A 24094-nucleotide genomic window follows, 5' to 3' on the forward strand; every position below is an offset into this window, starting at 1 on the left:
CGGGCTAGTCCCCACACTCAGCCAATCACAGGAAGGGATGGGAGAATTAAATTCCAGACAATGTTAGCTAATGAATTTTTACTGTATAAAAATGCCTGCACACAACAATATGTTTGTGCTTTTACATTTAGAGTATCCATGCTGTACATTGCATCATTTCTGCAGATCGTAATAAAGTGCCTCTGTCTCTTGTCTTCATGCTGGTGAGTCATACTTTGTCTAGGAATATAGGATAGGAGAATATAGGAGAATTTAATTTTAGACTTCCATGACCAATGGCCAATAAGTCTGGATATGATTAAAAATTTGGAACCAAACACATTTAGAGGCCACCAAGATGTGGAAGATGGTAGTAAATAAAGACGGTTTACAACGGAGAATGGGACTGTGGAATAAATCTATCCCCAGAGGAAAAACCCAACCTTTTCTTGTGTGTCTGGAAATGCCAGTGGCCAAATACCATAAAAATCCTGTTTGATTAAACAGGGTTAACCCTGGTAAGTACTTGGATGAGAGACCTCCAATGAATACCAGGTGCTGTAGGCTTTGTTTTGAAGGAAGGAATTGGTAAAACCATCTCTGAGTTTACCTTACCTAAGAAAACACTGTTAAAAATTCATGGGGTATTGGAAAAAACACAATAAAGATTATTTTTAAAAAAACATGGGGTTGCCCTAAATTGACATGCAATTTGAAGATAGAGAGACAGACAAACAAGCAGACAGGCACACATACACCAAGGAAATATTGCAGTTTCATTGAGGCAGAATTTATATGGAATTTTGTTTTTTGGAGGAAACTACAGTCTCAGTTTCACCCCTGGGTTTGTTGCTATACTCCATGGAAATCTCAAATTCCATATACATTAGGACTTCCTCTTCTTTTCTTCTTATGCAAACCCAATTACGCAAATCATTCCAATGTGTTTGCAAACAAGCTTCGTTTGCATCAACTTTGCTTGGTTCGTGAGTTCATACCCAGATTGTTGCTGACTTTTGGGGTGTGGGTGTGCTAAATTTGGAGATTTGGGATGGCAGAAGGAGAATGAGAATGAGAGATGGATGAGTAATCACAGTGTGTATAACATTCAGCTGTAAGGGAAGGGAGCTCCAGTTGCCATGAAGGCAGACAAAAAATCCTTCTTCCAAGGACATTCAATCTGAATGCAAATCTGAATCTCGATGCCCAAATCTTTCATACAAATGACAATACAGTATGGCCAGAACCAGACAACACACTTAACATTATAGATTACCATATTTTATTTATTTATTTGATTTGACCAGTGGATGTCCAAAAGAAGTAGATCTTGGAAAAGTTCTTGTTTGGATGACAATTCTGAGAATCTGTTGGTTAGTGCAAACTGGGATTCCTAGGAATTGCCATCCAGGAAAAAAAAGTTTCCAAGGTCTGCAAAAAATTGCATATTGGCCACCAGAATTTGTGAATTTTTCTTTTAAAAATATATGTTCCCTTTATGGATTACAAGGGTTTGGAAAGTAGACATTACTGTCAATCATTGTCTCTGCATATACCTTCAGTTGCCTCTTGACTTGTGGCGACACCATGGATTTCATAAGGTTTTGCTAGGCAAGAAATACCCAGAAATAGTTTTCTATTGCCTTTCCTGAACATAGCTTGCAGTTTCTGTTATCCTTTGCAGGTCATCCCAAGTACTAACCAGACCCAACTCTCCTTCACTTCCAAGATCAGATGTGTTCTAGTTCATTCAGGGTATTTCTGCTGTTTATTTTTCATTATAATGATGAAAAAGTATTGTGTGATGTTGCTTGTACTTTTCTATTTCTTCTACTGTCGTTATGATTCATAAGAGGATGGCATAACACTTGAAAAACGTCCTGCCAAAATACCTCTGAGATGCTTATCACATTAATCAGTTGTTTGCTGTCATTCCAATGCCAGACTTGGAAGGGCAATGGATTAGCAATACACTCTTTCATACCATTCACTGCAATTGTGTTTAAATGGCATTAGTTCCTCTGTTTGGTTTCTCACACTTGACATATGGCAGTATCATTGATACCATCCTGTTTGCTCTGCCTCCTACTCCATAACTGGTAGGTTTTGTTTTTTGTTGTTGTCTTTTAAATCAGGAAGACAAAATCACACAAATATATAATCATTTGAATCCTTCTATTCTCAGCCCAGGGTGGGAAGATGAACACATACCATGCTACTTCTACAATTGTTTACACATGCTTTTTCCCTGAGAATGAACACTCATTTTTCTGCTTTTGTATATTACTCTTTAAACCAGCATTTCTCAACCCGGGGGTCGGAACCCCTGGGGGAATCACAAGGGGTCGCCAAAGGGGTGAGAGGGGTCGCCAAAGACAATCAGAAAGCATTATTTTCTATTGGTCATGGGGGATCTATGTGGGAAGTTTTGCACCATTCTGTCATTGGTGGAGTTCAGAATGCTCTTTGATAAATCCCAGCAACTACAACTCCCAAATGTCAAGGTCTATTTTCCCCAAATTCCACCAGTATTCACATTTGGGCATATTGAGGATTAGTGCCAAGTTTGGCCCTGATCCATCATTGTTTGAGTCCTCAGTGCTCTCTGGATGTTGGTGAACTACAACTCCAAAACTCAAGGTCAATGCCCACCAAACTCTTCCTGTATTTTCTGTTGGTCATGGGAGTTCTGTGGTCCAAGTTTTGTTTGATTCCATCTTTGATGGAGTTCAGAGTGCTCTTTGATTGTAGGTGAACTACAAATCCCAGCAACTACAACTCCCAAATGACAAAATCAATCCACCCCAACCTCACCATTTTGGGCATATCGGATATTTGTGCCAAATTTGGTCGCATGAATGAAAATACATCCTGCATATCAGATATTTACATTACGATTCATGACAGTAGCAAGATTACAAGTTATGCAGTAGCAATGAATAATTTTATGACCTCACCTCTGAGTATGCTTGCCATAGATGCAGGCGAAACGTCAGGAGAAATGCCTCTAGAACATGGCCATATAGCCCGAAAAAACCCACAAGAACTGAGTGATTCCAGCCATGAAAGCCTTCGACAATACAATAATTTTATGGTTAGGGATCACCACAACATGAGGAACTTTATTAAGGGGTCGCAGCATTAGGAAAGATGAGAACCACTTCTTTAAACATTGTCATCTTTAATTTTTAGTCTTTAATTTTTCCCTCCTGATCCCTGTGGTTCTTTTGGACATTAATCTTAATAGGATTTCATTGTAATGGCAGTACTGCTCTACTTCCCTTATTAAAAATGCATATAATTTAATATAATGTAGAAAGATATGCCAGAGAATGGAGAATAAACGTACAGCAACTCTCTTGGGAATCCCAGTGTATTTTCAGCCCAATCGCTGGCAGTATTCCGGGATTTCCAAAGGAGATGCTCGGGAATCCCAAAGAAAGGAGCAATGAAAATACTCCCACAATGTGTCCACAATGCTCCCAATGCTACAACTAAACAGAATGAAACAGTAACATCCAAAATGGCTATTAATTCTTATCATGATGCAGGATGATTAATGGAGTCTTTCCATTTGGGAAAGGAATCGATTTCCAAACAACCCAGTGCTGATAAGAACTGAGAGAACCAAAACATTGTGTGTTATGCTGCTAGGTGTCTTCAAATACTTTTGAAATTAACTAAAAGCTGTGACTTATTATACCAATAAAGTAATTTTTAACTGGCTTGTGACATTGTTTTTCAATCTGACTTGATGCATAAAGGTGCAACCTTTACTGGTAACAGCATTGCATTTACCTTCTTGCTTCCAAATGTTGATTTCTGATGCTTTTCTGGGTGACCTTAAGTAAGGCACACTGTCTCAGCTTCAGAGGGAAGCAAAGGCCAAATTCACTCTGAAAAAAATCTTGCCAATAAAACCTGTCATAGGTTCACCTTAGGGCCTCCATAAATCAGAAGTGACTTGAGGGCTGAGAAGGGCAATATACAAATATAGTAAATGAATAAATAAATAAATAAAATAAACAACGGTATTGCAGCCGTGTAGTTCCTTGGGTGTGACTTTGTAGAAAGACTCCTCAATCAGCCTTGTGCTCACATACTCCACCCAAGGCAATTGGAAGTTTTCATTTTTGTTTTATATAAGTCATATTCTAGCATTACATTGAAACTATAACCTATTTTTAAAAAGGCCAGCATCCTAAACCAGTCCGGTTTGGAGTGGGTTTCCAACCAATTGTGTGTAGCCTGTTGTCGACTTTTGCAACTCGAAAGACAGTTGCATCTGTGAAGTAGGAAAATTTAGCCTCCCCACACCTTAAAGTGTGGGGAAGCTAAATTAACTGATTTATGAGGCCATAAAGAAGACTCCAGCAAAGCATTCCAGCGGGGAAGCATGCGGGGAATGTGGAAGTGTTTCATCAGTGTCGCAGATGGACGATGAAAGCGACAGCTCCCCTGGCGGCCAGAAAAAGTTTAATAGCCTCTGTGTATGTCTGTATATGTTTGTATGTCAAAAATTGGCATTGAATGTTTGCCATATATGTGTACACTGTAATCCGCCCTGAGTCCCCTGCGGGGTGAGAAGGGCGGAATATAAAAGCTGTAAATAAATAAATAAAATAAACCATTGTTTTAAGTTGAATGGTTTCAGTTAAGCCACAGCAAATCATAAACCACAGTTTATTGGTTTAGCTGGCTGAGATATTATGGTAGATGTAGAGTGCATCTATATTTTAGAATTAATGCAAGTTGATGCCACTTTAACTTCCACAGCTTAATGATGTGGAATCATGGGAGTTGTAGTTTGATGAGGCACCAGTACTATTTAGCAGAGAAGGCTAGCAGACTTATAAAACTACAACTCTCGTGATTCTATAACATTGGTAATTGAAGTGATATTGTAAAAAATTACATTACTTCTATAGTGTAGATGTATACATACGAGTAGTCAAAAAATTCCATACCTGAAACCTTTTCAGACTCTCAACCTTTTTCTGAATGCAACTCATGTTTTGTTTATTAGCTTCCTTCTCTTTATTTCAGGCAGCCCAGATTGCATGAAAGAGAAATCAAAATTCATATATATATTGTTATCATCTTTTATCTATGCTTCTGCTTTGAATTTCACCTTGAAATATAGAGCAGAGCAAGAGACTCTGGGCTTTATTCCTGTGCACTTCATCTCCTGTCTAGGTAAGCTCAGGAGGAACATGCTGCAAATTGAGAACCTGTTTGCTAAGGGAGGATAGATGTAAATGGGTGTGGTTGAGCCCTTTATACAAACAACAGCTGTTGTGCCAGCCCAGGAAATAAAAGGTTGGCAGGCGAGCAGGTGAGCTTGATAAAAGGGCAAGATACAAAGGTGACTTAGTGGAGGCAAAGGTATTCATCTATTGATGGGGTGGGACAATCCGTCATAAAAATATGGCATTATGATCTCTTCCTCTTCTTTTCTTTCTAATCAGATTCTCTCCCCCACCTTTCTGTTGTCTATTTTGGGAAAAGCATGTGTCCTGATTTATGTGTTTAATACGCTAAGTTCTGTAACTGGGGAAAGGTGATCCAAATTGTGCAGCCAGATCTGTCATGGTAAATGAAGGGGAAATCTGCATTGTGTACTTGCTTGATGGTGTATTGTTGTGTTTTTACAATTAGGGCCATGCTTTGGGCTTAGATAGTGGAAGAAACAAGTTGAATCTGGAAATAAGATTGGTAGGGTGAAGACCTGACAAATATCTGGATTTGAGTATGAGAGCCAGTATTAGATATTTTGCCATCAGACAGAAGGGTGGAATATGCACCTTCAAAAACATTGAATTGTTAACAAAGTGCTGGGTAATCAAAGAAGGAAATGCCTGATTAAGTATGAACAGATGTTGCTGGACAGTAGTTTCCATAATGCCTCATGTATGGGAAGTTGTGGACCAGCAATATCTGAACAGTTACATGTCTGTGACAGCTGCTATAGAGTTTCCATATCTCCAGTGGTTCAGACTCTGGGTGGTTTTACACAGGCAGTATAATGCAGTTTGAATTTGGCTTGAGGTTGGGTGTTTACCAAATGTGCACTGCAGCAGGAATCCAGCAGAAACAGTGTATTACTCATTGGAAATTCCAGAATAAGCCAGAAAATCTTCTGTAGTTGATCAGTGTATATGCCATGCAGACTGAAAAATGCAAAGGACTTGGACAGGGCTAGCGCTGATGCATTTTGCAACTCTGAAAACACAGCTCACAAGAAGGTAAACAAACAAATCCTGACCCCAGAGAGGAAAACAACTTCATTCTTGTGGGAATGATTGCTTTCTGTCCCATTGTCTTTATTTCCTGTGCCCTGGCTGGTCTAACGTTTATTCCCAGTGGTCATGGCAGTGCATATCAATGAATCCCAGTGGACAGGGTTAGAAAGAAAATCATTCCTGGGTTCGGATTCATCTTCAATCAGTGGGTATTTGTGGCCACTGTCCCAGCCTGAAGCTTGTTCCTGGGGAGATTGTGTAGGCACTCTGTAATGGAACAGTTCCTTTAAATCCACATCCTAACTCGGTTTAAGTTGCAGTGTAGAACTACCCTCACTCTGTGAGACTTGGAACCTGAGACCTAAATCAGAACTTTTAGTCATAAATGCCCAAAGGGGTCCTGATTGATATCTGGCCAGACAGGGAAAAACCTGAGTGAAGCTTGATGGACATAGAAAAAAACCCAAACAAACAAAACTCTCCGAGCATCAGAAAATAGCTTTCTGCCTTTTCCCCCCTGATTATCTTTAGATATTGCTCCTTTTAAAATGATCCTGAAAAGATGGCAAATACCATATATGCTTACTTCAGAGTAAGTCTAAGTCTTCTTTCTAAATTGGGGTGGGCAACTGTGGAAGACAAGGAAGATCTGGGATTTTGGGGACATCTAGGGACTGGAAAAAGAGATTAGGAGCTACAGTTTATTCACCTGCAATGTAAATGTTATTACACTTCTCATGTCTAAAGCCTTTAAAATTTAAAACTTTTTATTCAATGAAGACTAGGAATTTGGTCTTTTTTGAAGGCAGGAAAAGAATGCTAATATTCCTGGGACTTGGGCAATACCTACCCAGGCAGGTCCTATCATTAAGCTGGCTGCTGAAAGATTTGGGATGCCATGAAAGGACAATAAATGATTATTTATTTAACATATTATCATTGTATAGTTATTTTCAGAAAAGTAGGGATGTGGATTCGATATATTCTGCCTTGATTGATGGAATAACTTGAACCTTACCTCTAGAAATGGGCTGCACCACTTTTTTCTGTGCCTCAGGCAGCGAAATAACTCAGCACAGCCCTGAATTGTAATACTATAAGAATATTCAGATATGGATGAAGCAATTTATTACTCTAAAAATAAGCAGTCATGATGCCCTTGTGAAAATAACAACGGAACAGAAATCCTGTTCTGGGAGAACATTCAAATTAAGCCTTTGTTTGCACACTGAAATAAAGCTCGGTTTGTTTTGAATATGTGAATTTTCCTTCCTTCAAACTAATTATGTGATTGTTACAAGACTTATCAGTATTCTCCTGTGGAAAGCTCTGATTTTCATTGTATTTTCTTTTGCTGAGAAATCCATCTGTTATGTCCTCTCCTCAGGCAACCCTCTGAATGTTGTGCTCTAGAGATGAGAAGAAAGTCTTGATCAAAAGGTGCATTTCTGACCATCCCTTGGCATCCAGGAGAAACAGCCACCCCAGGGATGGGTAGCCATGAGAAAGATCCATCTTCTCCTAAACGGGCACCACCACCCTCCCGCTCCAACAGCACCGTGTCTTCCAAACACAGCATTGCTCGGCAGGTGTGACTTCTTCCCATAGTGTAACCCCACAACCTACCCCCCCCCCCACGTCCTTGGACAGTTTTGGAGTGGTCTCTGGAAGCAGAAATGGTGCCATTTTTGTTTTGAAATTAACAATTGGCACTATCCTTTACTTGGTCCTTTAAGTCACAGCACAAAGTCCCCCTCAAAGTTTTCCTTTTCCATAATGTTTCTAATGTTTGTGTATGTGTGTGTATGTGTTTGGATTTTAGGGTTCAGAAAGCTGGGAGGTGGTGGATGAGCTGCAGATACAAGGTGGGGTGATCCAGGAGCCTGAAAGGCAGGAAGGTTACCTGCTCAAGAAACGAAAATGGCCTCTGAAAGGATGGCACAAGGTAAGAGGTTTGGCTGTGTGAAGATTCACTGTTGGGGTTCCTGCTTCCTTTCTGGGGCAATGGCTATGTTGCTCCATGCTCAACATGTGTCAGTTCCCTGTAATCTCAAACTATATAGTCAATTTCAGAGCTTTGATATGTTTATATGATGAGATTAGGAATAAGACTGATCTCTCACCACTTTTAGTGGTTTGAGGAGAATAAAAATATCATCAGATCAAATAGCTATGTGCCAAAATAACTCACCCTTTGAGTTGGAAATAAACTATATGGATGAAGTAGAATCATACAGATCTTGGCAAAAATGTGTACTTTGCCTTCTGTTCTTCTTTCTATAGTTCTCTGGTGTGGGGTGCAAATTATGTTATATATAGGGAAAGATGAAAAATGAACATGCTTGGATTTTTTTTTTTTTTGTTAAACTAAGTTTGCCTAATGTTACACTTTATGGATTAGATGCAGAATCAGATATAATTTACAACTGGGAATCCATATATTTCTGCATAATGCGATTGGAATGGCTTTTGGACTATAATTTTGGGACTATGTGCCATGTTTTTCACTGCTTCTTTAAATGAATTTATATGTTAGTGTTTTATTATTTTAATGCACAATGTATTTTGTTTTTTGTATATTTTTCTGTCTTAATGCGGCATTGAATTATTGCCTATTTGGAAGCCGCTCTGGGCCCCCTTTGGGGTTGAGGTACAGCGGGGTAAAACTACATAGAATAATAGAATTAAAGAGTTGGAAGAGACCTCATGGGCCATCCAGTCCAACCCCCTGCCAAGAAGCAGGAATATTGCATTCAAATCACCCCTGACAGATGGCCATCCAGCCTCTGTTTAAATAAATAAATTTGTGCTGTATTCCATGAAAAAAAGGATGTTCTACAAAACATTTGCAAAATTTGGACTACATATTTTTCTAAAGGAGAGTCAGTGTGATATAATGGTTGAGTGTTGGAATGGTACTCTAGAGGCCAGTTATGGAAACCTACTGAGTGACCCTTGACAAGCCATGCTCTCTCAGCCTTAGAAAGAAGCAGAGTCACTCCCCAACAAATTTTACCAAGAAAATCTTGTAATAAGTTCACCTTAGGAATGCATAAGTCGAGAATGGCTTGGATGCACACAACAACAATATGTTTCTAAAATGTGCATGGATACACTTTAGTCAGTGGAACCATGTGCACATTTAGAAAAGGATGGAAACATTTAGCCAGAGAATCTTTTCTAAACTTGGATAGAATATCCTCATATCCTATTAGCTTGATTTAATTCAGCCTTGGCAATTATGCTTGGTAATTTATGATTTTCTCTCTCTCCTCCATTTCTTTTCCTTCTCGAAGCGCTATTTTGTTTTGGAAGATGGAATCCTGAAATATGCCACAACGCGTCAAGATGTGAGTACAATTTGAAGGGAAGGCCAGATTTTGGTGTGCTAAGGGCTTTTGGGAACCCAAGAGCTAAAGTAACCAAAGGGAACCATTAAAGAGAAAGACTAAGGAAATAAGCTAAAGAGGAGAAGAACGGTTCGCATCACCAGCATGATTCTGTCTGTGGCTTCTCCCTCCAGGTCATGAAAGGGAAACTACACGGCTCCATTGATGTTCGCTTGTCAGTCATGTCAGTCAACAAGAAAGCTCAACGAGTAGATCTGGACACAGAAGATAACATTTATCATCTCAAGGTAGTGACATCTATAATCTCAAGGCAGTGGGTCAAATCAAGGACACCTCATCCAGGTTAAAGGACAGTGGCACAAAGTGGGGGAGATGGCATTGCTAACTAGCATTGGATTGTAGATAAAAGGAAGAGATCATTGGGGACATGAGTGCAAATGTCACTTAGCCTTTGGCATGTTGTTGAGAGTTGACTTCCATTTGCTTTTCCTGGGTTAGTGTGAGGATGGTGTGAAGTGATACTTGCCAACTTCACAAGGGGATGACATCAATTCACACGGGATAAAGCTATGATAGCTATCTTTAAATATCTGAAGGAATGTCATATAGAAGATGAGCCAGGCTTGTTTTCCTTTCCTCCAGAGAACACAAACTATTAGATTCAAAGTTCAGGACAAGAAATTCAACCCAAACATTTGAAATAACCCTTTTTACTTTAGGAGCTCTTAGACAGTGGGATATATTACCTTGGAGAGTGGTAAACACTCTATCTTTGGAGGTCTTCATGCAGATGTATTTATTTTTTTACAGTATTTATATTAGCCTCCCCACAGGGGACTCAGGGTGGATTACATTGCACATATACATGGCAAACGTTCAATGCCATAGACACACAACATATATAGACAAACACAGAGGCATTTTAAGTTTCATGAGGGTATGCTCGAATTCCGGCCACTGGGGGAGCTGTCGCTTCACGGTCCACTTATGACACCGAATCCTTGATGGAGTACTTCCTCATTCTTTCAACCACTGCTGGAGATTTTTATGGCATCATAAATTAGTTAAATTAGCCTCCCCGCATAAGCGGTACCTAAATTTCCTACTTGACAGATGCAACTGTCTTTTGGGCTGCAAAGGTTGACAGCAAGCTAGACAAATGGTCGGGAGGTTACTCCAGCCTCGAACTCATGACCTTTTGGTCAGTGGTGATTTAATGCAGCTGACTCCTAGCCAACTGTGCCACAGCCCAGATGTTAGATAGGCATTTTAAGAGGTACTTCATTTGTTTGGTGTTGCATGCCATAGGTTTGGACCTTGCGAGCCTGTCTAACTCTATTATTCTGTCTCTAACATCTTCTGATTCTGTGATCCTATTGACTGTTGTGGAAACAGGATCTGAACTGTAAAGGATTTGGTTAGGCTCTTATGTTGAAGCTCCCGATTTAAAATATTATATTCAAAAGCAAACATTTGCACTTCCTGTTCTACTATGCTGGCTACAGAAAAGTTGCTGACTACAGGAGAATAGATAACAGTTTGCACTGCGGTTAATGCCATATAATAATCCTACGAATCATCTGATAAAGATCTCAGCTCAGCAGCCAGGTTGAGAAGTTATTCACGGAGCACTCCAGGTATCCAGAGAAATTCAGCTATCTGCCTCTTGTTCTCTAAATCAGAGCAAGATCTTATTTGTTTACCCTGTTGGAGATTTCAATCCAGCTTTTAGAAAAAGACTTTGTGTGACCATGTAGTAAGTGATAGGAAAGAATACTCGTGTAGATTCACTGTAAAGCATAAATTTTTGACTTTCAGAACATGTGTACCTGGAATTTCAAAATAATGTGGGGAAAAACTGAACCCTGTGTGCCCTAAAAGTTTCATGAGATGTTGGTAGGAACCTAGGAGCTCTCTTTCGATCTTAAGCCAGATAGTTTTGTGCAGAGGTTCAGTCGTCTGGATTACGTTGATGATTTAATGCAGTTGTTCTCAACTTGTGGGTCCGCCGATGTTTCGGTCTGCAACTCCCAGAAATCCCAGCCAGTTTACCAGCTGTTAGGATTTCTGGGAGTTGAAGGCTAAAACATCTTGGAACCCACAGGTCGGGAACCACTGATCTAATGGGTACCAAACATTTTCAGCTTGAGAAACCTACTTCCAGTGCTAGAGAGTCATCCATGCAAATATCCACCACTTCCCTTGTTTATTTCCATCTCTCCCCTGCTCCATTGGGAATTATCCAAATTTTGGCAGCCTTTGGATTCTGATATTGATAGATATGAAAGGATAGCAAAGAATGAATGATTTCAATGTAAAGTGTATTGCTGTTCTGCTGCTGTCAGGAGAGAGAGAGTAGTACTTCTGCAAGTTTCTGTGGGTTTGGATACTATGCCTCTTGATGTATGTGGGTGGTAGATGTCATTTCCTGTTCCTCCTCAAATAGCAAAATATCTTGAAGCTTCTCTGGAGGCATTTCACACTACATACCACAGTGCTATATTCTGCCTTAATTTCCATGATGCCAGACTAAGGAATTCAGGTAATTGCATTTTAGGGAGAGGTATGTACAGGTGTTCCAGGCTATATTTCAGAGAAAGGAATGACAAATCACCTCTGGGTATTCCTAGCCTGATGGATGGTTCACCGTATACAAAAAATCCATGGAACCATAATAAATGTCGGCTTAAAATCTCTTTCTCATACACGAAGTATTCTACTACCTCACCAAACTACAAACCTCAGGATTACATTGGAAGCAGTCACCTCAGTTGAAGCATTATCATAATAACATAATTATGTAGTGTTCTCTGTTCTGTTCTCTGGTCCTTGTTTACATTCTTTAAAGTTTCTATTTGATTCATTTTAGATAAAATCCCAAGAACTCTTCAATAATTGGGTGGCCAAGCTGTGCTCACACCGCCAAGCTGAAAAGTTCTTGATGGGTGGCCATGGTGGAAGACCACCCCATCCTCCACCTGTGAGTTATAGAAAAATGGACTTCCCTGTGTGCTGCAAGCTGTTATATGTTGCTGTATTGTTATATCTTGCTGTTCCTCTAATGGGATCAAAAGTCTCCTCTTTCCCACTTTTATTTTCACAACAACTTGGCAATGTAGATTTGATTATTGAGACAGAGCGACTGGCTCAAGATCACTCATTGAACAGGGACTTGACCCTTGATCTCCCAAGTCCTAGTTCCACTACACACCATTGCTACTAGTCATAGGGCATTTTGGTTCTGTCATTGCCCCTCATGAGCATGAATAATGAAGGTAGGTGGTGTCCATATGCATATCAGGAGAGAAGATAATAATAATAATAATAATAATAATAATAATAATAATAATAATATACTTTATTTATATTCCGCTCTATCTCCCTGAGGGGACTCAGGGCGGATTACAGAACACATATACGGCAAACATTCAATGCCGTTATACAATTAACAAGTCTCTCTTCCCCCAAATGCTATCCGTTCTCACATTTGCCCCCCAAAACTCACCCCAAAAAAACCTTTGGCCTCTCTTTTTCTTTCTCAAGCTTTGTCGTTTCCCATATGTATCCTGGACAAAGAAGACCCCCAAAACCCATCCAAAAATGCCTCCAAACTCTTTCTCATTCTTCCTTCTGAAGCTTTATCAGTTCCCATATGCATCCTGAACAAGGAAGACCCCCGAAACCCACTTGCATCATTTCAGCAACAAAAGGTTTCTAACCCTGGGCCTTCATAATTCCAGTGGATGCAGTTACTATGTCCCACATATTTTATTTATTTATTTACTTGTTATATTTTCATCCCACCTATCCTTTAGGAAACTCAAGGATATCAGGATGTCAGGAAGACTCTGGCAGTTGTAGTTGAAAATTACATTTCTGAGTTCTGATTCCTCCTCTCCATTTTTATCTACACAGTAACCCTCTAGCTTCATCATTGAGTGAAGTACTGAATACAGATAGTTGAGTAAAGTACTGAACACTCTAATAATTTAATTTATTTGTAGTTTAATTGCATTTTGCTCTTTGGAACACAAGACTTCTTATTACATTAAACACGTAAAGTACAATAAGCTATAAATATACAATTATACATTAGGTTGCTGTGAATTTTCCGGGCTATATAGCCATGCTCCAGAAGCATTGTCTCCTGACGTTTCACCCACATCTATGACAGATATATAGTCAGAGGTTGTGCGATCTGTTGAAACTAGGCAAGTGAAGTTTATATATCTGTGGAATGTCCAGGGTGGGAGAAATAACTTTGTCTTGAGACAACTAGCCACCTTGTTTAGCACTGAATGGCCTTGCAGCTTCAAAGGTCCAACGAACACTTCCCAACAACAGATTTCCCCAGGCAGGATTCTGTCTTTGAAGCGAGTCTTTGAAACTGCAAGGTCATTCAGTGCTAATCAAGGTGGCCAATTGCAACATTCAACTTGCCTCAAGCATACAAGAGTTCTTTCTCCCACCCTGGACATTCCACAGATATATAACCCTTACTTGCCTAGTTTCCAACAACCACACAATCTCTGAGGATGCCTGCCATAAATATGGATGAAACATCAGGAGAGAATGCTTCTGGAACATGGCCATACAGTCCAGAAAACTCACAGCAACCAGGTAATTCTGGCCATGAAAGCCTTTGACAACATTTTAAATTATACGTGAGTTTAAAACAGCCATTGTTGTTGTTCATTTGTTCAGTCGTTTCCGACTCTTTGTGACCTCATGGACCAGCCCACGCCAGAGCTCCCTGTCGGCTGTCACCTCCCCCAGCCCCTTCAGAGTCAAGCCAGTCACTTCAAGGATGCCATCCATCCATCTTACCCTTGGTTGACCCCTCTTCCTTTTTCCTTCCATTTTCCCCAGCATAATTGTCTTCTCTAAGCTTTCCTGTCTCCTCATGATGTGGCCAAAGTACTTCAACTTTGTCTCTAATATCCTCCCCTCCAGTGAGCAGCCTTGAAACACTTTAAATAAATCATGGAAAGTCTGTTACATCCATTTATTCATTGTCAGCAATTAAAATCCTACTGCCTATCTGTAAGATTCACCTGATAGAGTGGGTTGGTTGACATAATTTATAATCGTAATACTACTCCGAAACAAATGTTAGTTCTCAAATACTGCAGTTTATGAGATATATTGTATGTAAAATCATAGGATTTCCCTCTCCCTCTTTGGTGGAAATCCCCTACTAGTCTAGTGGAGTTCCACCAAGTGGTTATCTGAAAAAGAAATTGGTTTTCAAGACCAAAAATGTATTTGTATGTTTTGTGCAGCCATTTCATTCTTGAGCCAGAGACAGCTTCCAGATGAATAAATGACTTTAGCTCTGAGGTCTTTAATCTACTGCCCATGGAGCCCATAGAATATTTTCCCCAGTGTTTATTTGGGCGCCCTTCTCCACTTCCATTTCCTGATACTTTAATTTGTTTAACAAATAATAATTTATACCATTTTGCCTGGTTGTTTTTTCAGGCCTGCAGTGCAAGGCACCGCATTCTGATGTCAGAAAGTGCCCCTGCCTTATCTTCCCTGGGCAGTCACCGAGACAAAGTGAATTCCTGGCTTAGTGACAGTAAAGGCTTGGACAGGTGTTCAGCAGGTAAGTGGCAATGCTCTTACCATTTTTACTCTCTTTGATAACAGCATAGGCTTGAGTGGGATTCTGGCCAAAACTAGTTCCAAACTATGCTAGCAGTACCAGTTGCCCATCTATCATATGCATCTGCAGACTTGAAGTATGTTTCATTTCCCTTTTCAAATACCAACTGACTATCCATGCGGTCATGCTGGCCACATGACCTTGGAGGTGTCTATGGACAACGCTGGCTCTTCGGCTTAGAAATGGAGATGAGCACCACACCCCAGAGTCAGACATGACTGGACTTAATGTCAGGGGGCAACCTTTACCTTATACATATATAGAGGGGGAGGGAGGGAGGGAGGGAGCCCCCGGTGGTGCAATGGGTTGACCAAAAGGTCACAGGTTCGAATCCAGGGAGCGGCGTGAGCTTCTGCTGTTAGCCACAGCTTCTGCCAACCTAGCAGTTCGAAAACATGGTAACAGTTCTCCATGCAGTCATGCTGGCCACATGACCTTGGAGGTGTCTATAGACAATGCTGGCTTTTCAGCTTAGAAATGGAGATGAGCACCAGCCCCCAGAGTCTGACATGACTGGACTTAATGTCAGGGGAAAATCCTTAACTTTACTATGGGGGGGGGGGGGAGAGATTGAGGAGAGTTCTACCATCTGACCTCCTAGGGCCCTTTACCACAGCCCTATATCTCACAATATCAAGGCAGAAAATAGATCCAACAATATCTGCTTTGAAATGGATTATCTGAATCCACATTCAGATAATGTGGAATTTTTTGCCTTGATATTCTGGGATATAGAGCTGTGTGGAAGGGCCCCTAGTCTATACTTGCTGCTGCAGATGCAGATCTTGTCCATTCAGGTCAACATTTTCCTACTTGTTTTGACACCTTTTTGGTTTTTCTCTTCTCAGAACTCACAGACTGTCAGGAAAAGCTTCAGGAGCTGAACTGTATGCTACAGAGCCTGGAATCTCTGCACCGCATTCCCTCTGCACCCCTCATCTCCAATAGTCAGGTATGTAAAGTGGTTGCAACAGACATATTTCTTCTGTATTACATTTTGGGCATATTAATTGCAGTTAGCACTATAGCCGCTCCCATACCAAAAAAACCTTCTGATTCTATACCTGATTTGCATGGTCAGGCACTACTTGTTTACCTGTGAAATTGGGAATTTCCTGAGAACAAGCAATGCCTTGCTGTCTCATTCAAAATAACTAGAGGCATTACAATATTTTTTCCCTTGGTTTTACAGACCTCAACAAGCACAGAGAGACCCAGAAAGGGGAAGAGATCTACCCGTATTTGGTGTACACAAAGTTTTGCAAAGGATGACACCATTGGAAGGGTGAGCTGGTTCAGGATTGCTAGGTTGATTTTGACATGCAATAGAATGAACTCTGTGTCTGCCACAGACCCTGACACAGGGCGCTTCCAGACAGTACTAAATAATGGGTTTTAAACAGGGGCAAAAAATCCCGGGACTTCAGAAGAGGTCCACATACAGACCTGTTGATCCCGGGATTTCTGCCTCCATTATCCAGACTTGATGCTTTGCTGTGAGATTTAGAGGCTCTCAAGATGGTTGCTGTGGGACTTCTGGTGGAAACTGGCAGTTTTTTAAAAAAACCCATTAGATGCAGATATGCAGAGATTCGGTTATTTAGATCACTGCAAAAGTTCCATTCTATGTGCAGGGCAGAGAGACTGTGCCCTCCAAATGTTTCATAAAGTTTATGGCACACAAATAATGTTTACAGGGTAGGACTACTTCTGTCCAATTCAGCACTACATAATGAAACAGGAACATACACACCAGGAACAGAACTTTGTCATTATCTACTATTTTTAGAGCCTGGCTACCTGGCCATCTGTCCAGACAAATTTGGTTGTGTACTTGTGGCATCAAACAACAGGGTGTTGTTCCTGGGTTATACATGATTGCTCCTGATTGCTCTTCTTGTGAAAAGATGTACAACATTGACTAGGGGGCCACAATTTTGTCCTAGCCAGAGAAAATGTACCCTTCATATGTTTCATGAAGTTTCTGGCACATAAACAAAGTTTTTGCCTTATACTCAAGTGTCACCTTCTTTTTAGGAACCAACCAATCAAGAACAAGCATCTAAAACCCAGGAACAAACACAAATAAAAAATTCTGTGATTTCCGATTGCAGGGACATACAGACATGCAAAGATCCAGATATTCAGCTCAAAACTACGATATTCCTGCACCTGGAAATCTTGTGTTTTTGCTTTTGTAGCAATTGCTTCTGCATTTACAGGGAACGTCCAGGGATAAAGGTACTGTCTGGACAGGCCCTCAGAGAAAGCCATTTGGAATAACACAAAAATGGCTGACTGATCCTAAAGAATGTGGGATGGTTTTAGGGATCTCATATTGGATTACATCTGGCAATCCACGAGGGCAGTATCCACTGCTGAAACACCACGAAAAGTTCAGATCATCATGGATGATTCGGACCTTTTCCAGTATTTATTTTACCGCAGGTTAGAGTGCATTATCCTGTGTGTGTCATGTGGATGTACCAGGCAAATGTGTTTCCTACATTAAATGACAGTGTAGATGCAGCCCCAGTGGCACTAACCTCTCTGTATTAATGGTGTTTATAAGTTATCGTTGTTACTGAAGTTATTGAAGTGAGACCTTGCTAGATGGTGGAGGACAACTATCACATGGTTAGAATACTGGTACTTGCTGTGCCTTATGATACCGCACTCCATTTTTAAAGTAATTACAATAAGCCAGTTCAGTTATTTTTGAGAAGCAAAATAGTAAAGAGAAAGTACCATAGCAGTAGATAATTATTTTAGGAACATCTTGACTCCAAAACTGTACTAAATTTCTTTTCAAAATGTGATTTTCCCAGCTGCGGTCTAGTTTATGTATTTATGTGAAATCAATAATGAGTATACAGTGCTTTTCTGGGACAAAAGAGAAAGCAATTTAAAGTAAAATGGAGGAGGAGAAAGGTATGATTAGGAAGCTGTTTTGCTAAATGTATAAACATGGGTATTTTTTCTCCTAGCAGGTAGGACGACTTCATGGCTCTGTGCCCAACCTCTCAAGATACCTAGAGTCATGTCAGAATCAGGCCATCTTTAGTGTTCCTCCAGAATACAGCCAGCTGCAGAGAAGTTTCTGGATCTTAGCTCAGAAAGGTATCTCTATGGCCAGTGCACATTGCTTCCTTTGTTTGCAACTCCCAACCATGACAGTTTACCTGACCTGAATTTTATTTTTATTGCTGGCAGAATCCAAAAATACTAATTCCAATTTTGGCCAGGTGGAAAAAGAGAGAGCAATTGTAATGAAAGCATGTTCCATTGTTATTTTAAAATTGGTAATTTTCCACCAATGTATATGATCTTTATTACAATAAATCACAAGTTTCGTGATTGAGATAATCCAGATTCTGTATCAAAAGAAAACTAAACTTTGTGGCTCTCTTGGCTCCAGACCATGCAGGACATGGTCCGGAGCCAAGAGACACTCAAACCCTGACCCTAATTCATTTCTCTCCTACCTCTGGTCTTTCTCTAATGCATGCACTCACACAAGCTCACGCCACTTCTTGAGTACTACTAAAATTTGGCCAGTTTACTCAAGCCGATGTTGATGGTTCTATTATCATCTTCATGTGAAACCAAAAATTGGTTTTTATTACCTAAACTTGTTGAAATTTGTTTCTTACCAAGATTTATGCAAAAATAAATGTTGACTTTCGCAAGTTGTCTCTGAAGTGCTTGAAAGTTTTCATGGTGTCAACCTTAAGGGTACATCTGCATTGTAAAATTAATGAAGTTCAACATCACTTCCACTTTCATGGATCAATGCAATGAATCATGGCGGTTTTTGTTTGGTGAGGCACCAAAACTGTTTGACCAAGACAGCCAAAGACCTTGTATGACTACATCTCCCATGATTCCTAGCATTGAGCCATAGCAGATAAAGTTGTGTTTAACTGCATTAATTCTGTAGGGTACATGCACCCTAAATTCAAGGTGCAGGTTATGACCTATAAAGCCCTAAACGGTTCGGGCTCTGCCTATCTTCGTGATCGAATCTCCCTCTATGAACCTGTGCAAACTTTAAGATCTTCTGGGGAGGCCCTCCTTTTGCTCCCATCACTGTCACAAGCAGGGTTGGTGAGGACGAGAGAGAGGGCCTTCTCGGTGGTGCCCCCCCACCTCTGGAACGCCCTTCCTAGAGAAATAAGACTGGCTCCATCCCTCCCTTCCTTTCATAAGAGCCTGAAGACCTGGTGGTTTAAACAAGTCTTTGAGAATGACTAGTAGCTCAGCCCCAGATACTGTTGAATATGGCCATATCTTTTTCTACCAATTCCCCAGGTTGCTTCCTCCTATTAGGCCCTGGAAATGAACAGCTATAGACTCTTCCTAATTTCCCGGGCCCTCTACAAATTGCACTAGCCTCGCCCCAGCCTTTTAAATTGCCTTGAACAGGCAGTATTATTTTAAATGTATATGTGCTATTGTGATTTTTTTACACTTATATTGTCTTGTTAATTTTATGTTTATGTTGTTTACTTCGTATGTATTGATGATATTGCCTGGAAACTGCTCTGAGTCCCCTCGGGGAGATAGAGCGGTATATAAATAAAGTTTTGTTGTTGTAAATGTAAATATCATGCTTGATCACAATCAGTTCGTAATCATGGATCTTTTAATAATACATCCAAAAATCCAAAGTGTTTGTTTAGAAGCGAGGACCATGTCCTAAACTAGAGGACCATGTCCTAAACTGTGCTAAAGTCTTCATTAGACAAGACACCAGCTTTGGTGATGGCTCATGTAGATTTGTCTAGCACAAGAGGCAGGCAGATTCTTTAAGTTATGTTGACTCTAAACTGTATTCTCAGTTTGGCCATAGTCCCCTTTTGAGCTAGGGACTGGAGTGTATTTTAATATGAAACTTGCTGTTCAAGATATTATGAAGCCTGCACTCAACATTGAATTCCTTGGACTCATAGTATTCTCTTTTCCAAATGTCTTTCCTTTGCCAGTTCATGGGTCCCTCACCAGTGTGTTGGCTGTTCTGAGTGCGGAACGAGACCGTCTTCAAGAACTGCAACAGACACTAGATTTGCAGCATTCTGCTGGCCCTTCGGCACCAGTTGGACGTGGAGGTGCTTATGGAATTTCTCCAGCTGCGGTAAGGACAGAGCCATGTTCTTTAGGAGGGTGGCCTGTTAATGGTTTCATTCCTTAGCATTGAAACTCCTGTTCTCAAACATTATTTATTTATTTATTGTGTCAGGAGGAAACCAAAAAGTTGTGTTGCATTTTTTAACAAACAAACATACAAAACACAAAGTTTGCAAGCTTGGTAGTTGATTAAATGTCCTTTGACCAGTAGCTGGCCACTTGGAGTGCCTCTGGTGTTACTATAAGAAGGTCCTTATAGAACATAGGAGCTGATGGGGAGGCCTCTGGAGTATCCTATCATTGGAACAATACAATCTCAGTCAACCTCCACATGTATCAACTGACTTAACTGCATGTTCTAGGTTCTAGAAATATGTATTCCTGGGGGTTAACTTTTAGATTGGGGTGGACAGGTTATGTGTTTTGGGAAGTGGGTTGATTGATTTGGGGACCAAAATTGCCCCAAAACATGTTGAAAATTGTTTAAAAAATTATTTTATGGCTGGTTCTCTTAAGTAGTGATTTCAGGAGATAGAATAATTGAGTGTGGGGAGCACTTATAGTTCAGCTTGCCCACCCTTTCCCAGAAAGCTACTACATGCCATCAACTTTTCAAGCACCCATCCTTTCCATTTCCAGACTTCTCTGCAGACACTGGACAATCCTGAATGTATCCGCCGCTTTCATTCTCTCTCCATCTCCTCAGACACCACCCTGGACTCTTTTGCCTCATTCAACCCAGATGAGGTGAGCAATCCATGTGGGACAGTTGCTCAAAGTGATATAGAATGGATAATTTCAAAATACATGATAATGATTTGGAATTAGGTGAACTCTGGACCACTGGAAAGGTTGAAATCAGGGCTACCAAATGCTCCATCCGCCCTCTCCCTGTACAAGTATGTGTGGGGCTGACTGTGGGGACAATTCCCTGGTTATTTTCAGTCATTGAGTATGCAAAACCATCACCTCTTAGCTGGCATTTGTAAGCAAAGCATGACTCCTGAGCAGGATTAAAATCCTGTTTGCAAAGCAGACTGGATTTATTTCACACATTATTAGTTTTGAATTAAATGTTTGCTGAACTGTATTGAACTATCCTTCTTCCTTGTGTTATAAGAACCTGCTCCTTTGCTTCTACTTTCTTATATTGGGAGGAAAGAGAAGAAAAGTGGGCCTCTTGCTGCTGTATGGGAAATCTGCACCCTTTAAACTGGTTCTCCACTGTGTCACAGAGCATAGGTTAAAAGTCCTTTACAGCCACAATCTGGTTGTAAACCCATTCCCCCCTTTTGCAGAACGGGCAACGTCTTTGCAGTTTCTCAAGTTGCTCCTGACACACACTCACACACGCACAAAAAATTCTTATAGTGGCTAAAGAAGCAGTTGAGGAATTTGTGGAAGACAGGTGTATCAACTGCAGCCATGATAAATTCAAAGGCAATTCACCTTTGAGCATCTGATATCAAATAGGAAATGGCTGTTGCCAAGGGTGAAAGCAAATAACTTAATTTGGCTCTATAACTCCTAGGAACCCCAGCCACCAGCTATGGTGGATGGAGATTCTGGAAATTATAATCCCCAAAAGTAATTTTTGAAAGATCTGTCTGTCTCTACTCATAAGAACTGCCTGGTTTCTGCTTACTTAGTGCTGAAGATGTCAACAAAGCACTTGCCAGTTAATGAAATTGTCATTCAGTGCACCCCAATGTACTTTAATGCGGTAAAAATAATTCCAAAGCCCTTCAAATTTACTGCAGTGAGTTGGGCATGCCGTCACTTAGGTATTCTCTGTGTTTGACTCATTAAGTCTCAGTAATCATTGTTGCATGTTTTTGATCTCTTGGTCATATTTTCTTCCTCTGGCCTGCAGCCAAATAATACTCTGTTGGTTAAGAGCCAGGAGCAGCAGTTATCCAATCGCAGCATCGTGTCTCTCTCGGATTCGCACACCGAGTTCTTTGACGCCTGCGAGGTGTTCCTATCGGCCAGCTCTTCTGAAAATGAGGTTAGTCAATGTGGTGCTCTTTAAAGTTCTTGGTTGGAGGGAGTTTTTAAAGACATTCATTGCCCAGAACTCAGATGCTTTGCTCCAAAACATGGGGGAAATGTGTGTTTTGGATAACTGTTCCTATAAACTTCCCTTCCAACATGTCATCCAAAAAAGTAATATTTTCAAGTTCTGCTTCTCCTTCTACAGGTTGGGCATCCCTTAGTTGTAGGGATGTATGATAGCTGGGACCCAGTGCTGGTAGCGCTACGCTAGTTTCACAACGTGGCTCTCACAAGACTATGCTTCCCTGTTTCCCCTCCCCCTTTCTACCAAACTACCTTGTTGTCTCTGTGTCTCACACATGTGTTCCTTTCTCTAATTCAGAGCTGCGTTACGCAACCAGCGTAGCGCTACCAGCACTGGGCCCCAACTATCATACTTTCACCCATCCCTTATTTGGAAATCCAAAATCCAAATTGCTCCATAATCCAAAATGGTTCAGTTGGGTGGCTGCTGGAATCGTGAAGTCCTTTCTTTCTGGTGTTACTTTTTACTCAAACTTTGTTTGATGCACAAAATTGTTGAAATTATCCCCAGACTATGTATATAAGATATATATGAACACCTTATATACAAGTCTAAATCCCATGTTTAGGCTTGGATCCCATCTCCAATTTCATGTTCAAACTTGGGTCTCTTCTCCAAAATATCTCGCTATGTACATACAAATTTGCCACAAACCAAATGAAATAAAACAAATCCAAAAGATTTGAGATCTCCAGCATTTTGTATAAGGGATACTCAACCTATATGTTGAGAGGCTGGAGAACTTCTCCGTTGGGAGTCTTATTGTAGATGGAATGATCTAAACATGGCTTATAAATTAACCTGATAATGACATGCAGAGCAAGTGGCTGCAACATAGTATTTGGGACAGATCTCCATGAGTGGTGGGAAAGAGGCTGACAATAGCAGAAATCTTTACAGCTAGAAAATGAAGTCTGGTGTTTTTGTACAGGCCTTTAAGAGAGATGAGTTGTGGCCGAGGAGTGTCCAATTAGAAAATCGAAAATTGATACGCATGATTTGGATGGTTCTAGTTTAAACTCTTACTAGCTGTGGGTGCTCATGGTCAGCTCTGTGTTCAGGCTTTGAGTGAACCAATAAGCTCCTCCTGATGATAACTAAAGAAATAACCATCAAGTACAAAACCAATGTTGTCATTTCCCAATTTAATGTTGCCTACTTTAACTCACTTCTTCTATAAACTACAGTTAGTCCTCTATATCAAAAACCTCTACTCATGGATTGAACCATTCACAAGTTAATTTTTTTAACCCAAAAACATTTTTTTTTATTTTTCCCCATTTATATAAGGGACAGTATTTCACTAAGCCATTGTATATAATGGGTCTTACACATCCACAGATTTTGGTATCCACAGGAGGTTCTGGAACCAACCCAGCAGGTGCCAAGGGCCCACTATATATACCAAGGTTTGGAAAGACACAAAGTAATTAATCACAGTTATAGTTTTAATGCTTGAAGAATCATTAATTTCCAGTGCAGTTTCAGGCAAAGTAATCCCTGCCTGTTCAAAAGTAACAATTTAGTTATTTTTAGATTTTTGTATTTTCAAAAATCAGAAAAAATAGAACCTGATGTTCTACAGTTCAAACAAAACACATCAAAATGGTGACAACATGTAACTATAAAAGGAATTACAGTTATATGT

General features: G+C 40.3%; 1 protein-coding gene across 2 annotated transcripts in view; it reads left to right on the forward strand.

Moving 5' to 3' along the window:
* Positions 1–24094, forward strand: part of OSBPL7 (oxysterol binding protein like 7) — a 57433-nt gene that overhangs the window by 17292 nt on the left and 16047 nt on the right. The window contains exons 2-13 of one of the 2 annotated variants that reach the window (XM_060780902.2): positions 7609–7810; positions 8044–8166; positions 9518–9571; positions 9745–9858; positions 12441–12551; positions 15053–15179; positions 16088–16191; positions 16432–16524; positions 18227–18359; positions 20225–20373; positions 21006–21113; positions 22240–22374. In XM_060780902.2, coding sequence (XP_060636885.2) covers positions 7712–7810; positions 8044–8166; positions 9518–9571; positions 9745–9858; positions 12441–12551; positions 15053–15179; positions 16088–16191; positions 16432–16524; positions 18227–18359; positions 20225–20373; positions 21006–21113; positions 22240–22374 — 1350 coding nt within the window. In that variant the 5' untranslated portion in view covers positions 7609–7711. The remainder of the gene's footprint in view (positions 1–7608; positions 7811–8043; positions 8167–9517; positions 9572–9744; positions 9859–12440; positions 12552–15052; positions 15180–16087; positions 16192–16431; positions 16525–18226; positions 18360–20224; positions 20374–21005; positions 21114–22239; positions 22375–24094) is intronic. The other variant, XM_060780903.2, reaches the window with a different exon arrangement.

The sequence above is a fragment of the Anolis sagrei genome, chromosome 6 (genome assembly GCF_037176765.1).
Source record: "Anolis sagrei isolate rAnoSag1 chromosome 6, rAnoSag1.mat, whole genome shotgun sequence".
Classification (NCBI taxonomy): Eukaryota; Metazoa; Chordata; class Lepidosauria; order Squamata; family Dactyloidae; genus Anolis; species Anolis sagrei.